Here is a 12,482-nt window from a genome sequence, read left to right as displayed (position 1 = left end):
TTTTTTTTTTTTTTTTGGTTGATTTTTGTACCATGAGTCATACAAAGAATTGCCATTACTGATAAGACCCCATCGTTACTGGTCGGGATCAGATAAGCCCGCTTTTCTTGTTCATTTGTTTATATCCAAGTTAGTTGGAGGGAAACTAGGGCTTGTGGTGGCACGAGGCCAATTCGAAGTAGGCCCGAGGGTCTTTCAATGCCGACCCCTCAATTCTCTATGTCTCTTGACCAGTCTCTGTTGTTCCGCGGATAGGGCCGTCATGCAGCTAATTTAGCCCTTGACCGTGTGATGTTCTTTGCCGTCAGGCCAATACGAGTTCAGACTCCTAGAGATGTCACCTTCGTTTAACTTTCTCATCGTTTCAGCGCAAAATTAGCTGGTTCATTGTGACTTGAGGACGGATGCAAATGCCAAATTTCAAAACTCCCAAACTCCGACATGAAGACATCACCAGAATAGATTTTGATGACGTGTGGTGTGCTGTGAACATGCAATAAATATCAGGAAGAATATAGCGAAGCTAACTCGCCATGGACACGCCCTTATCCCCCATAAGCTCGCATCCATTCCGTACAACTCCAACCAGACCACCGGTTTGTATGGCTTCAGAGCCTCCGCCGGCAAGTCGGAATTCTATTTCAGCGAGGCCTTCCAGCCAAGTGATTCTCGTTTGTGCAGGGACTTCTAGCTGCTGCAGTTGTTCACCCAGAGCCGCAAGGATATCGGCCAAGGCCAAGCCTTTGTTGGATTTCAAGGTATTCACGGTGTTGAGGCACGAAGTGACATCGCTAGTAGCAAGAAGTGTAGTCATAATCTCTTGAATGTCAGCAGGGTGCGGTGCGGCTATGCACTCATAAATCGTTCCATTCGTGATCAGTTCCGGTTCAGGACGGGGTTGGTCTTTTGGTGCATTCTTAACAGGGAGCGGTATACCTATATAATATCAGAACCTCGATGCGCAGAGTTGTTTTGGTTGCACTTACTGCTTGCATGGCAGGCTTGTAGCACGTTCAGGGCGCGACGCATGTCACCCTTACTTAATTTGACCAAGCTGTCCACGGCCTCTGGTTGAATGTTTACCTGCTCTTTTTCGATGACCAGGTCAACCAGTGACCTGATGTCCTGCTCCTTCAACGGGCTAAAGCGGAACCGGGTGCAACGGGACAGAAGGGCGGGCGATAATTTGTGGGTATAGTTGGCAATAATGCAGAATCTTGTGTTGGCGGTATATTTCTCCATAATCCGGCGGAGTGCCATTTGCGCGGTCGCAGTCATGGCGTCTGCTTCGTCAAGGATAATCAGCTTGTACGATGCGAGTGACGATCCACCAGAGGTCGGTTGCGGGGCCATGGAGAAGATCTGTTTGGTGCCTATACCAGGTAAGTTCACTGCCGAATGAAGTAGTTCCTTTCCGGGGGCACAAACTAGCAAAGGTCTTAATTTGTTCTCTGACAACATCAATGCCTCGATCGTCACTAGCATTTAGTTCGAGCACCATCTGGCGCATGTTTTTGCTCCCATATATCCGCCTTGCGAGCGCAAGGATTGTAGAGGTTTTGCCAGTTCCGGGAGGCCCATATAGAAGAAGATGCGGTAGTCGCTATTGTAGAGATTAGTGATGTGGTAACATTTCTGGTTTTTCGGCGCATACATTCGCATCGACAAATCTGTTAATTGTAGCTAAGATGTCCTTGTGACCGGAGACGTCGTCGAGAGTGTTTGGCCGGTACTTCTCAACCCTGGAATGAATCAGCGAGCTAGTAATGATGGTAGCAATGTGAAGCTAGTACTCACCATGGCAGATTATCTTGAGCCTCGACAGGCAGGTCTGACGCAACTCTCTTAGCTTTCCCACTGGTATTATCGGAACTGAATTGGATGCTCTTAGACGGAGCATCCACGTCCATTTCATCTTCGTAATCGGACATTTTGCCGGGATATATTGACTAGAGCCTTTAATTGAGTCTTCAGAGGATTAGAATAAATACTATCATGCAAATAGAAGGCAATATGAAATTTGCAAGACTGCTGGATGAAGCAAGACGCGTCAAAACACACCCGCGCGTAAAGAGGTTCGGCGCCGGAAAATCATTTCATTGCTTCAGGAGCTCAGCCCTATAGGTGATGACATGCACCTCCCGCCGTCTGGCAGCACCGCCATCAACGACCTTCGACGTTACTTCTTACTCCAGCAATCCTCAATAGACAGGCGCTAAAGGGGATTGATTATATTATTATATTGTTCACAATGCCGGTGAGTGGCTTGCGGTCAATTATTCAACGATACCCCGACGTTCCCTTATCTAACGCAGTCTAGGCATACCACTCCGTTTTCCTCCAGGATCAGGGTATCCCCGTAATAGGTACGCCGCTACACTCCTCCTGATCCGCCTTTAGCAAAATGCGACACCATACTAGACATACACTGCCAGAATATCCCCCAGACTGACACCATATACTCCTCCCCGACAGGCAACTTTCCTATCCTTCCCCTCCGCACCCGCACTCGCGGCCCCGCATACACCCTCCCCCCACTACCGTCCAATGTCCCCGACACCGAAGTCGCCGTCGACAGCGAGTCGTACGATTGTGTAGACGAGATCCTGTCCCTCTTCCGCGCCAATGTCTTGTTCCGGAACTTCGAGATCAACGGCCCCGCCGACCGTATGCTCATCTACGGCACCTTGTTTATCAGCGAGTGTCTCGGGAAGGTCAAGCCGAACATGACCGCTCTTGAGGCTGGCAAGGTACATCAACCAGATGCGATATATACTTGTGCTTGTTGTAAATGTGCGACGGAAACACTGACCGGGATGTACACTGCTAGGCTCTTAACAACGTTGCTCTCGATCACTTCGCTATCCCCGGCGATGCCTCCTTCCCCCTTAACCAAGCTTTCGAGCCGCCCCGCGATCGCCAGGATGCTGAGTCACTGAGAGCGTATGGTTATTTTGGTCTTTTGTTCAGGTGATCGGATACTAATATGCTATGCTATAGATACCTCTCGCAGGTACGACAGGAGATTGCTATCCGTCTACATGCCAGATTATACCCCGGTGGTGTTGGTCCTTCGAAGGTAAGGAATTTCCTGTATATGGTGTTAGGTTGTGATATTGGTCGCTAATATGTGTGGTGTAGTGGTGGTTGAGTTTTGCGAAGAGAAAGTTCATGGGAAAGAGCTTCTAGGGTGATGCGTTTTCTTTTGTTTGGTCACTATTCAGCGTACAAAGCGTATGAAAGCAACCATTTAAGAATTTCCGATTTCAATTTCTGAGAACTATATTGTATCCGAACTGTGATATATCTAGATATGGATTGCTTATTCTTGTTAAGGTTGTCATACTCAAGTGCACTGCGTAGTAGATGACCCTTGTGTATGGTGTATTGGTATTGGTATATCCACATGGTATGGCGTGTTTTTATAATCATGGCTTCCCAGAAACATTCTAATCTACATGGTAATAACGCAAAATCCTATGACTTCATCTCGACATCTACACCACTGCCACTATCAACTGCGGTGGTGGGTGTGTCCTGTGTCACGACCTTCCTCTTTTTCCGGCTTGGGTTGCCCGCGGCCTGGATGGCCTGTTGAGTGGGAATGACTCGGATACCGTGGAATATATAGCCCTCAGCGCCACCCCGCATAGACATTAGGGGGTGTGTACGCCCGGGGAGCACCTGCCAGGGACGTACCCGGGAGTTCTGGAGCGTGGGAGCCAGCAACAGGGTGGGATCAAGGTAGAATTCATCCATCAGTTCCGAAAGATAAGAATCTTGGGGATCGTTTTCGTTTGCATCATTTTGGTCGCTTGACTGTTGTAGCTTTTGTTCTTTTAGTTGTTGCCTTTTGTTTATGAACGCTGTTTTCCTCTGTGTCGAGTAGAGATCCATTAATTCGGTCAAGGGCTCGATTGATGGAGAGTAGACTGCGACATGGGCTGAACCTGCTAATAATGGAACTGCATATTTCAGCACACTTGAAGGGTCCATGGCAGTTGCGACGATGAGTCCGTCGAATTCTCCAGCCCGGGCTTCGTTAACGACGCTCTGGACTCGTGCCCACCTGTTGCGCTTCCGGTGATAAGCGCCTCGCTTGTTGGATTTCATGGTATATAGCTCCGACTCGGGAATTATCTCGGGCTCTTCGGAGTAGATCGGATCCGCATTGGGATCCAACAGTTGCAGCCAGGAAACGGTCTTTAGATGTTTGTGAAGAGGGTGTGTCTCGTCGGGGTTATCTAGGTTATAACCGAAGTATTTCAGGAGAGAGAGGTTCGGTTGCTTGTTCGGATGAAGGAAAGTAATGCTGTTTCCAGACGCGGACATATGAGCTGGGCGAGCTGGGCGACGAGTGGACGAATCGGTGGCTGATTGTTCATCATCCTGCGCCTGTTCCGCTTCGTTCTTCTTGGGTTCGTCGGATGACCCTTGCTCCTCATAGTCATCACCGTCATGTGGGTACAAGATTCCCATCCTCTCGGCCATCGCCGCAACTACTAAGCCTCCCGTATCATCGACAACAAGATAGCGACCATTAGGCTTCGCCGCAATAGCCTGCTCGAGAGAAGCGTCTCCACCATGGTGCACATTTCCCCAGCAGCCCAAGAGTCCGATCATTTCATCGCGCAACTCCATAATCCTCGCTGCACCCTGGTCTTCCATCATATGATTCGTGAGAATGCTAACATCCAACGGAAGAACCGTGAACCGCTTCATATATTTTCTGCGCTTCCGCAGCATATATTTGGCGAGTGAGAAACTTGTCTTCTGATCCAAAGCTTGATGAGACTCTAGAAGCTTGGAGATAATCTCCCTTCCAGCGCCGCCGGACTCCTTCTTCAGTGCCTCAATCTCCTCCCATGTCAGCTTTTGAGTTGAGGCGTCGTCGACGGTCTCGCGATTTGTGCGCATCGGTGTCCCATCTTCGTTCATGTCGAGCTCTTCGCCGTCTCCCTCCCCCTCTCCCTCTGCGATCAATGTTTCGGCATGCAGCTCAGCTGCAGGGATTACACGTAGACAGCTGCCATCCTTTTCGTCTGCGTCATCAAGGATCTCGAAGGTCAGATAGAAAGGTCGCCCGATGATCTGGTTCGCGGGGAAGCTTCCGAATTTCCCCAGGAAGACTGTTCTAATTCATTTGGTCAGTACACGACTGTTTTCTGTATAACACAAAAAGTAGTACCAGAGAAATTGGGCAGACATGGTGTACATACGAGTCAGGCTCGATTTTCTGGATCTTTGTGAACTCGGAGGGAAGCCGCAATGCGACGAATTGGTGGGGACGGACGTAAGAGTGCATCGTGTCGGACACGCAGTAGGAATTATAGAAAATAAGCAAGGATGGGTATTAGATCATGATCTTCAGTAGCACAAAAACTATACCAGAATGGACCAAGGAAATTCTCCGCAAAGTTAAGAATCCGCGTACGACATGCGCAGTGTCCCAATGCTCTTTTTACTTTTTTTGCGATAGCGCACGGACCATATGATATTATCTACTCTTTGTCCGGATCAGAAGTTATTCCGTCCGATGGATAACGGTGTTCGCGTGTGGCTGTTGTGGCGGGTGGTCTATTTGCACATCGTGGCTTAGCATTTGCTGCAGGATAAGCAAACTGTTTTCTTGGGCCATGTCAGGTAGATCTTGGGCCGTTCGGAGAGAATGCCATTATAGTGGAAAGTACCTCTTTATTATCTTGAAGTGGCGATTTATTCACCAAGTTGGAGACTTCGTTCTCTTGAGGACGAGGGCAAATCCACAAAGTCTATACACTTAGGAATTATATTGTCATGACGGTCAAATCTTATGAGCAAAGCAGAGACTGCTCAGTCTCTGCAATACAAGTAAACGCTTCATAACGAGCCTGGTCGTATTCGATACGTCGCTGACTTTATAGCGGCCGTTTCAAAGCCCCGTCGCCGACTGAACTGATCCAACGAAGCATTTAGTTGCTTATCCGTCTCCCACAGCCAGCTTTTATTCTTCTAACTCGCATTATCATGTATATGCCCCAATGCTGCCCGAGTTTTATAGACACAGCTCGGGGCAAGAGATCAATCAGGTGTGGGGCTATATTCTCATGTGTATTGTTAATGTCAATCACCATAGTAGAGACTATGTCTAAGGTATCATCAGCCTTTCGCCTCCATTCTTCCAGTTCTGAAGAATAGGACTGAGCAGATTGACTCGAAATGTGCCAGTGCAGTGTGAAGAGGGCCCTAAAATATTAAGTATCTATCAACATAGAAGATGAAGAGCGTGCTCACCTAATAGCAATCGTAGTGGCCCCACAAAGCACGCCCCAAACATTCTAATATTGTTCCAACAGAGACCCCAGCAAGGCTTGCAATAAAGGACCAAGCTCATCGAGTTGGTTTAATTGTGTACTCGCATTCGGGTGTTTGGTAGCCTTCAAAACTTGGTCCAAGAGCCACGCTGCTTGGGCAGAGTACCCAAGGCCTTTCATCTCGATTGATTCTACAGCTGCTTGGAACCGCGACATGCTGTCATCTTGATCAATGTCCTCAGATATTGTTAATTGGAAATGACCGAAGATATCAGTCGTAAAAGGCTGATCTCGTGTGGATAGCTCGCAAAAGAACACGCTTTACGTGGTTAGCAAGGAAGGCGTTGTGAAAACAGGGATTAACACCGCTCCAAAACGATGATCCCTAATCATGTATTAACCTTTCTTCTGCCTCCGTGTAATGATGCAAATGTGTCGGCCGCTCATGGTGGAGAAGACCTGCCGCATACCTCATTCGCGCACAGCCAAGGAAAGACAGGAAAGCATCATCTTGCTTCCCACGTGCATACTCATATAGCGCCAAAAGAACGCCAGCATGAATTAGATGAACAGCAGGAGGAAAGACCACCTACGCCTGAGTGAAGAGCAACTTGACAGTAATGTAGAGGGACACGCGGCTAATATGTTGCGGGGTTTGGGGCAGTATCTCAGGATGGCACATCACTAGGCAGATATTGGGCAGAAGAACTGAGAAGCTTGCTGGAGGGGATGTGCCGACATGGATGAGATAATCATGAAAGCGTTTGCGCGAGATAATAGGGAGACAACGATAGATTCCCTGGAAATAACTCACACTGATACCGTCAACAATATGATTTGTCATTTAAATAATTCGACGGGCCTGCAGATACAAGGTTGTGTCTATGGCTGTCGGGTCCATCAGGGCACCATTCAATTATATCTCGAGAATGGCTATGTATCAACGCCGGCTTTTCTCCAACACTCACCCTGTACCTAATATCGCTTATCAAGTATGTACCATATTCATTAGTCTTCACCCATACCGACATTGAAGTGCCACTTCCGTTCTGGGTCGTATACTTCCTCCTCCCTTTGCAGATCGCATCGGCCAATTCAATGTGCTCACTGTGGCCTCCTTCGGTACAGGAGCTTCAATTCTCGCTCTCTGGCTCCCATTCAATTACCACCCGTCGCATGCTGGCATCATCGTCTTTGCTTCGGTTTATGGATTTGTCAGCGGTTCCTTCGTCTTGTTATTGATGCCCTGTGCGATTTGATCATGATACTCGGCATTAGGTCAAGTTCCTCCTCTCGTATATATATGCTGCTTAGACTAGCAGCATATTAACTGTCTCACGGGGTTGCCTATCATGGGTGTCATATTAAACCGTCAAGGGAACACCAACTTCTCCGGGCTGCAGCTCTTTGGTAGGATAACATGCCTGCTGGGAGCATGTGCAATTGCGGCGGCAACTTATCTGCTAGGTAATCTGTGCCAGAGCAAAATGATCTGATACAAAACGGTTATGGCAGCAGACACCATCGGAAGCATCGAGTACTGCTCAGCCTTTAAGCAATGCCCTTTCTGCGTCCACGGTGTATCTTTCAATAACCCGGAAAGGGTAATATGTTTTAGATCTCTTTATTTAAGCCCCTGTGAGGGGTAACATTTTCAACTTTGTGTCTCGATTCAATCACTCATCCTCCAGTATAACAAACGCTGTGTGGCGATCAAAACAAACACCAAAAATTTCACGATGTTCTCTGTGCCCAATTATGAAAGAGAAAAATGGCATCGTAGGATCTACCAGTGGCTAAAGTGGCGGGTGGATCATGTGGTAGTTGTGGCTGGGCTAATACGTAATGTGGGGTTGACGATACCAATACAATTGAAAACAAGGGATTCCTTGATTTAAAGCAGTGAGAAGGATTGCTGATCGGTAATTAGTGTAAGTACGGAGGAACGTTCCGACCCAAAGACTGGCCACCGGAAATTCGCCTTCTTATCCACTCAATGACCCATAATTAAGTTGACGACTACTAGTGTATCCGGAAATCTGGGTGCCTGTTATCAACATCTATCTATTGTGAATTGCATCTCCTCCTCGGACCCTATCAGGAACCCTTTGAAGAGGCTATATGGGACAAAGCCATGGCATTTGTTGTCTGACGGACATCTTCCAAAGCAAAAGTGTCTATTGGCCCCCAGCCTTAATCTTGAGCCACCGTTACGTATGCTCATGAAATAGCTTTGAGCCACGTCTCACTGTCCGATCGATCATTCGCGCATGAGGAAAACGAGATTCACTAACTCGTACCCTTTGTCATACACCTTTGATTGGTTGCTCTTAGCGTGCTCACCTTGCATTCATCTAAAGGCGCTGCCTTGAGTTAAATATACGTCTGCCTTCATGGTCTTGCGCAAACGGGCTCCGCCACACCTGTACAGTCTCAACAAGGGTAATGCTCGTTCTGAACCTCGTTCTGCGATCTCACAGATCTCCCCTACCTCCAAATCCGTGTCGTCTTCATCCCCGAAACGCTTGACGCGCCCGAGACGAGCTCAAAGCTCTCCACAACCCCATCGGCTTCCCTCTCAAGAATCAGTATTTTCTCCCGATCTTAACACGTCCCCTGCATTTGATTTAATGCCCTTGGAGCAAGCTCAGAGGTCTCCAGTTCGATCCTCACCGAGCGAAAACATGAACCCATGGGCGGATGAACTGGTGGAGCGACCCGGCCAGAACCATCAGGGATATAACGGTTCGGGGCAATCAATCGCTGATAATGCTCCACCAGCCGAGAGTGCGGAGAATAGAAGGGGAGACCGTGTGCCGTCTATCCTTGTTGCTGGTACCCAACGGAGGATGGCCGCAAACGAATGGCAGCAAAACGGAGACGTCAACGAGGCTCCCGACTGGGAACACGTAGGAAACTCCCCAGCTCCGCTGCAGTCCAACAATCCGTTCTTGAAGCCACGACAACCTGAACAGAATCCATGGGAGGACAGAAGCCCTCGCCCCTTCTCAGAAGCAACTTCTGCATCACAGGATAGTGCAAATGCACGTTTGGGACAAGGTCCGATTGGTCTCTTTATTTATCTAAAGCACAATTTCCGCAAGCGAACGCTAACGCACGACAGATGAAGGTTATATTCCAATGACAGCGCGCTTATCGCTTTTTGACTCGCCATCAGAGTCTCCATGGGCTGGAGAACGATCTGCAGTGCCCCCGCCGATCCTGCACGAAAATCAGTACCCTGCGCAAGATCCGCCATACCCCCCTCAATCAGCAGCTGGGGCTGCGAACGCCCAGTCTCCTTTCCAACCGCCTCTGACTACTCCTTACGATAATCCAAATACATATTCTCCACAACCGCATCAGCAAGGGAATCAAGCAAACCTATCACCGTGGAATGAAATAGATACACCTGCTACAGTTTCTACTGCAAACACTGGGTCTTCGCATGTTCTAATTGACCTCAATGAGGCATCAGATGCACATATACAAACGAACGAGCGTACGGCAGCATCCTCCGTGTATTCCGACATGAACGGGAGCCAACCACACCCAATACCACCAGAGAACAGTCAGCTAGGCGCTGCACCACCTCTTCCTGACCGCTCAAATATTCCACAACCTAGTCAACCGACTTCTGATACCCCAGTCTCCGAACAGAGATCTGAAACTTATTCGATCAGGCATGTCAATTGGACTGACGCCACGGGAAAGCTGCGCGACTGCCCGATCCTCGCTCAAAATAAAAACGGACCATGCCCATTGCTAGCGCTGGTTAATGCTCTCGTGCTGCGGTCACGCCCCGATTCACAGCCTCCTATAATCAGAGCGCTACAAACACGAGAACAGATATCTCTTGGTCTGTTGATCGAAGCTTTGTTCGACGAGTTAACGACATGCCTGGGGCCGGATGACGAGCTTCCAGACATTGAAGCCCTGAGTAGATTTTTGACTATGCTCCACACGGGCATGAATGTCAATCCACGACTCACGCTGGTAGGGGTTTCTGTTGCACTCAGGGTGATTTCCCGTACTGACAACGAAGTAGGAGTCTAGCGATTCGGTAGGCACGTTCCTAGAAACTAATGATATTAAGTTCTATGGCACTTTCGGCGTCCCGCTGCTACACGGTTGGATCGCTGAACCGTCAACAGAGGCCGATGGGGCGTTGACTCGTGTGGCTCAATTCTATGAAGATATCCAACTTCTTCCCTTCCGCAAACAAGAACTCGAGGATCGTGTATTTCGAGGCGGGTCACTCACCCCAGAGGAAGAGCAAAGCATGAACGATATTCAAGTCATTCAGCATTTCACGGAGATTGAGAATGCCACCCAGCTCAGCACATTCGGGATTCAACATTTGACAGAAAAGCTGCCACCAGGGTCACTATCGATTCTATTTCGTAATGACCACTTCTCTACCCTCTATAAACACCCACAAAACCATCAGCTTTTCACACTAGTTACTGACGCTGGATACTCCCATCGGGCGGAAATCGTATGGGAGTCTCTCGTTGATGTCAGTGGATCTCAATCCAGCTTCTTTGCGGGTGATTTCCGCCCTGTCAGCCATACCTCGACGGGGACCTCCGATCCATCCGGTCCCAGAACGTCCAGCAATACTCGGCATTCTGGAACCCCCGCGGCAATCTCACAAGAACAGCAAGGCAGAGCATTATCTCCACAGGAGCAGGCTGATGCAGATTATGCTTATGCCTTGTCCCTTCAACTACAGGAAGAAGAGCAACAAGCCAGTGGCAGGACTCCCCGTGACCGTAATCAGCGAGCTTCCGTTCCATACTACCCTCAAGGGCCCTCTGAGGGGCCACCCCCTGCTCGCCACCGCTCTACAGGGCATCGTCCTTCACAACAACCCGAGCGACACTCGCCGTCTCGGGACGCCGATGATGTTCCGCCGCCTTCTTATGAACAGGTGGCCAATAATGCAGCCTATCAGTCACCTCCACGAAGTTCCAACAATAGAGCTGCGCCTTATGTAGCTCCATACCAAAGAGCCCAGTTCGGAAGACGACCGCCAGGTGTGCCTATAGCGATCGGACCATCGGATCGCCCCAAAGACCGAAATAAGGATTGTATTGTCATGTGAACTCAGCAGGAAATCTACCGCTACCGGTGCTAGTTTGACGATATGTTTGATGACGAAACGAAACAGTACTGGCGTATGAACTTATGTACTTTATATAGACACGAATCGGGAAGGGTGGCCGTATCTTTTTCTACATTGTTCAAGAAGGCGAGATATTATTCGCCTAGGTCGTGTTAGGGTAACAGGGCGCTTTTCCTTTTTGATGGAGCGGATGTACCGGCTAATCGTATATGGATGTATCTTCTGTTGTAGATCCCTACTACAATTGTTAGGAGGGCTTATATAGCGATGGTAGTGTCTATGCATTTAGGCTGTTTTTCATAGCATTCCGGAATATAGGTCATTTGTGACGGGGAGAGATTTCTCCCATCTTTTGTTGACCCAGCATGTGACATAAGTTATAACAACTTATGCTGGACTGGTTCATCCAAACTCCTCCAGTCTCCCCATTGAAGTATTCGGACAGAACCATCCCTCGGCTAAAGGTCGAATGGCGCAAGCGTTCCCTTATTCCCACACTTCTGGCATTGCAGAAAACCCTTGCGCCTGCATTGTAGCATCTCGGCACCGACGCATCCATCTCCGATATCTGAGACAAAGTTTCCGGCACGTTTGTTTTATAAAATGTCGCCGCGGGCCCACCAACACAATTCGCCATGGGCCACCTAATTGGAGGAAGATACACTGACTCCTTTTCTTGAATTTCTGCATGTTTCATTAATACTCTAAGACCCTAGTTCCTAGTTCAATGTCCGCGTCTATGAATGGTCAGGTATCGGAAATTATTCGTCCGGCGTTTATTCCGTGGGGAATTCCAAGCTCTCGCAACAGAGCGTATAGAGTATAGACTTATTACCCGGACTGTTAAGCCGTCGGAGAAACGGATGATGAGAACATTAACGGCTTTATTTCTACCATATTGGATTGCATTACTTGATTGCGATGGTGTGCTAGTAGTTAACTAGCTATCTTTGAGGGCATTTGTCTGGAGATCGTCCTATGCAATCCTATCACATCTGGCGAGATGCATGCATCTATAGCAAGAGGCTTCTAGGTTTCATCCTTTAGGGGGGCTCGAATCA

At 48.6% G+C, this 12,482-nt stretch overlaps 5 protein-coding genes across 5 annotated transcripts; 2 read left to right on the top strand and 3 right to left on the bottom strand.

The window, feature by feature from the left end:
- Positions 1-73: 73 nt before the first annotated feature.
- Positions 74-2,070, bottom strand: BDV27DRAFT_126874 (replication factor C subunit 3). The gene is made up of 5 exons (XM_032066640.1): positions 1,798-2,070; positions 1,655-1,742; positions 1,429-1,603; positions 987-1,373; positions 74-936 (listed from the first exon to the last, which is right to left on the bottom strand). Exons 1-5 carry the CDS (start codon positions 1,929-1,931, stop codon positions 524-526), a joined length of 1,197 nt encoding a protein of 398 aa, XP_031928490.1. The 5' UTR covers positions 1,932-2,070; the 3' UTR covers positions 74-523.
- A 51-nt stretch (positions 2,071-2,121) lies between these two features.
- On the top strand, positions 2,122-3,413 carry BDV27DRAFT_103673 (actin-related protein 2/3 complex subunit 3). Its single transcript, XM_032064332.1, has 6 exons — positions 2,122-2,257; positions 2,321-2,366; positions 2,476-2,750; positions 2,831-2,943; positions 3,001-3,079; positions 3,142-3,413. The coding sequence occupies exons 1-6, from the start codon at positions 2,252-2,254 to the stop codon at positions 3,187-3,189; spliced, it is 567 nt and encodes a 188-aa protein (XP_031928489.1). The 5' UTR covers positions 2,122-2,251; the 3' UTR covers positions 3,190-3,413.
- A 1-nt stretch (position 3,414) lies between these two features.
- On the bottom strand, positions 3,415-5,442 carry trm6 (tRNA 1-methyladenosine methyltransferase subunit GCD10). Its single transcript, XM_032064333.1, has 2 exons — positions 5,220-5,442; positions 3,415-5,134 (listed from the first exon to the last, which is right to left on the bottom strand). The coding sequence occupies exons 1-2, from the start codon at positions 5,303-5,305 to the stop codon at positions 3,478-3,480; spliced, it is 1,743 nt and encodes a 580-aa protein (XP_031928488.1). The 5' UTR covers positions 5,306-5,442; the 3' UTR covers positions 3,415-3,477.
- An 875-nt stretch (positions 5,443-6,317) lies between these two features.
- On the bottom strand, positions 6,318-7,137 carry BDV27DRAFT_156897 (uncharacterized protein; the record flags this gene model as incomplete). The annotated part of the gene is made up of 2 exons (XM_032072411.1): positions 6,318-6,612; positions 6,887-7,137. The coding sequence occupies 2 exons, from the start codon at positions 7,135-7,137 to the stop codon at positions 6,318-6,320; spliced, it is 546 nt and encodes a 181-aa protein (XP_031928487.1).
- A 1,123-nt stretch (positions 7,138-8,260) lies between these two features.
- On the top strand, positions 8,261-11,775 carry BDV27DRAFT_103644 (uncharacterized protein). Its single transcript, XM_032064331.1, has 3 exons — positions 8,261-9,353; positions 9,418-10,289; positions 10,342-11,775. Exons 1-3 carry the CDS (start codon positions 8,687-8,689, stop codon positions 11,398-11,400), a joined length of 2,598 nt encoding a protein of 865 aa, XP_031928486.1. The 5' UTR covers positions 8,261-8,686; the 3' UTR covers positions 11,401-11,775.
- The last annotated feature ends 707 nt before the right edge of the window (positions 11,776-12,482 follow it).

This window comes from Aspergillus caelatus, assembly GCF_009193585.1.
Source record: "Aspergillus caelatus strain CBS 763.97 unplaced genomic scaffold BDV27scaffold_69, whole genome shotgun sequence".
NCBI classification, from domain to species: domain Eukaryota; kingdom Fungi; phylum Ascomycota; class Eurotiomycetes; order Eurotiales; family Aspergillaceae; genus Aspergillus; species Aspergillus caelatus.
Note: the sequence above shows the minus strand (reverse complement) of the source record. Positions and strands in the feature narration are given on the sequence as shown.

Coding starts and splice junctions, on each gene's coding strand:
- BDV27DRAFT_103644 (XM_032064331.1), top strand. CDS start 8,687: ATGGTCTTGCGCAAACGGGCTCCGCCACACCTGTACAGTCTCAACAAG. Junction 9,354..9,417: donor AAATGCACGTTTGGGACAAG/GTCCGATTGGTC, acceptor AACGCACGACAG/ATGAAGGTTATATTCCAATG. Junction 10,290..10,341: donor TCAATCCACGACTCACGCTG/GTAGGGGTTTCT, acceptor ACAACGAAGTAG/GAGTCTAGCGATTCGGTAGG.
- trm6 (XM_032064333.1), bottom strand. CDS start 5,305: ATGCACTCTTACGTCCGTCCCCACCAATTCGTCGCATTGCGGCTTCCC. Junction 5,135..5,219: donor CAGAAAATCGAGCCTGACTC/GTATGTACACCA, acceptor CAAATGAATTAG/AACAGTCTTCCTGGGGAAAT.
- BDV27DRAFT_126874 (XM_032066640.1), bottom strand. CDS start 1,931: ATGTCCGATTACGAAGATGAAATGGACGTGGATGCTCCGTCTAAGAGC. Junction 1,604..1,654: donor ACAGATTTGTCGATGCGAAT/GTATGCGCCGAA, acceptor TCTCTACAATAG/CGACTACCGCATCTTCTTCT. Junction 1,374..1,428: donor ACAAATTAAGACCTTTGCTA/GTTTGTGCCCCC, acceptor TACCTGGTATAG/GCACCAAACAGATCTTCTCC.
- BDV27DRAFT_103673 (XM_032064332.1), top strand. Junction 2,367..2,475: donor TCAGGGTATCCCCGTAATAG/GTACGCCGCTAC, acceptor CCTCCCCGACAG/GCAACTTTCCTATCCTTCCC. Junction 2,751..2,830: donor CCGCTCTTGAGGCTGGCAAG/GTACATCAACCA, acceptor GTACACTGCTAG/GCTCTTAACAACGTTGCTCT.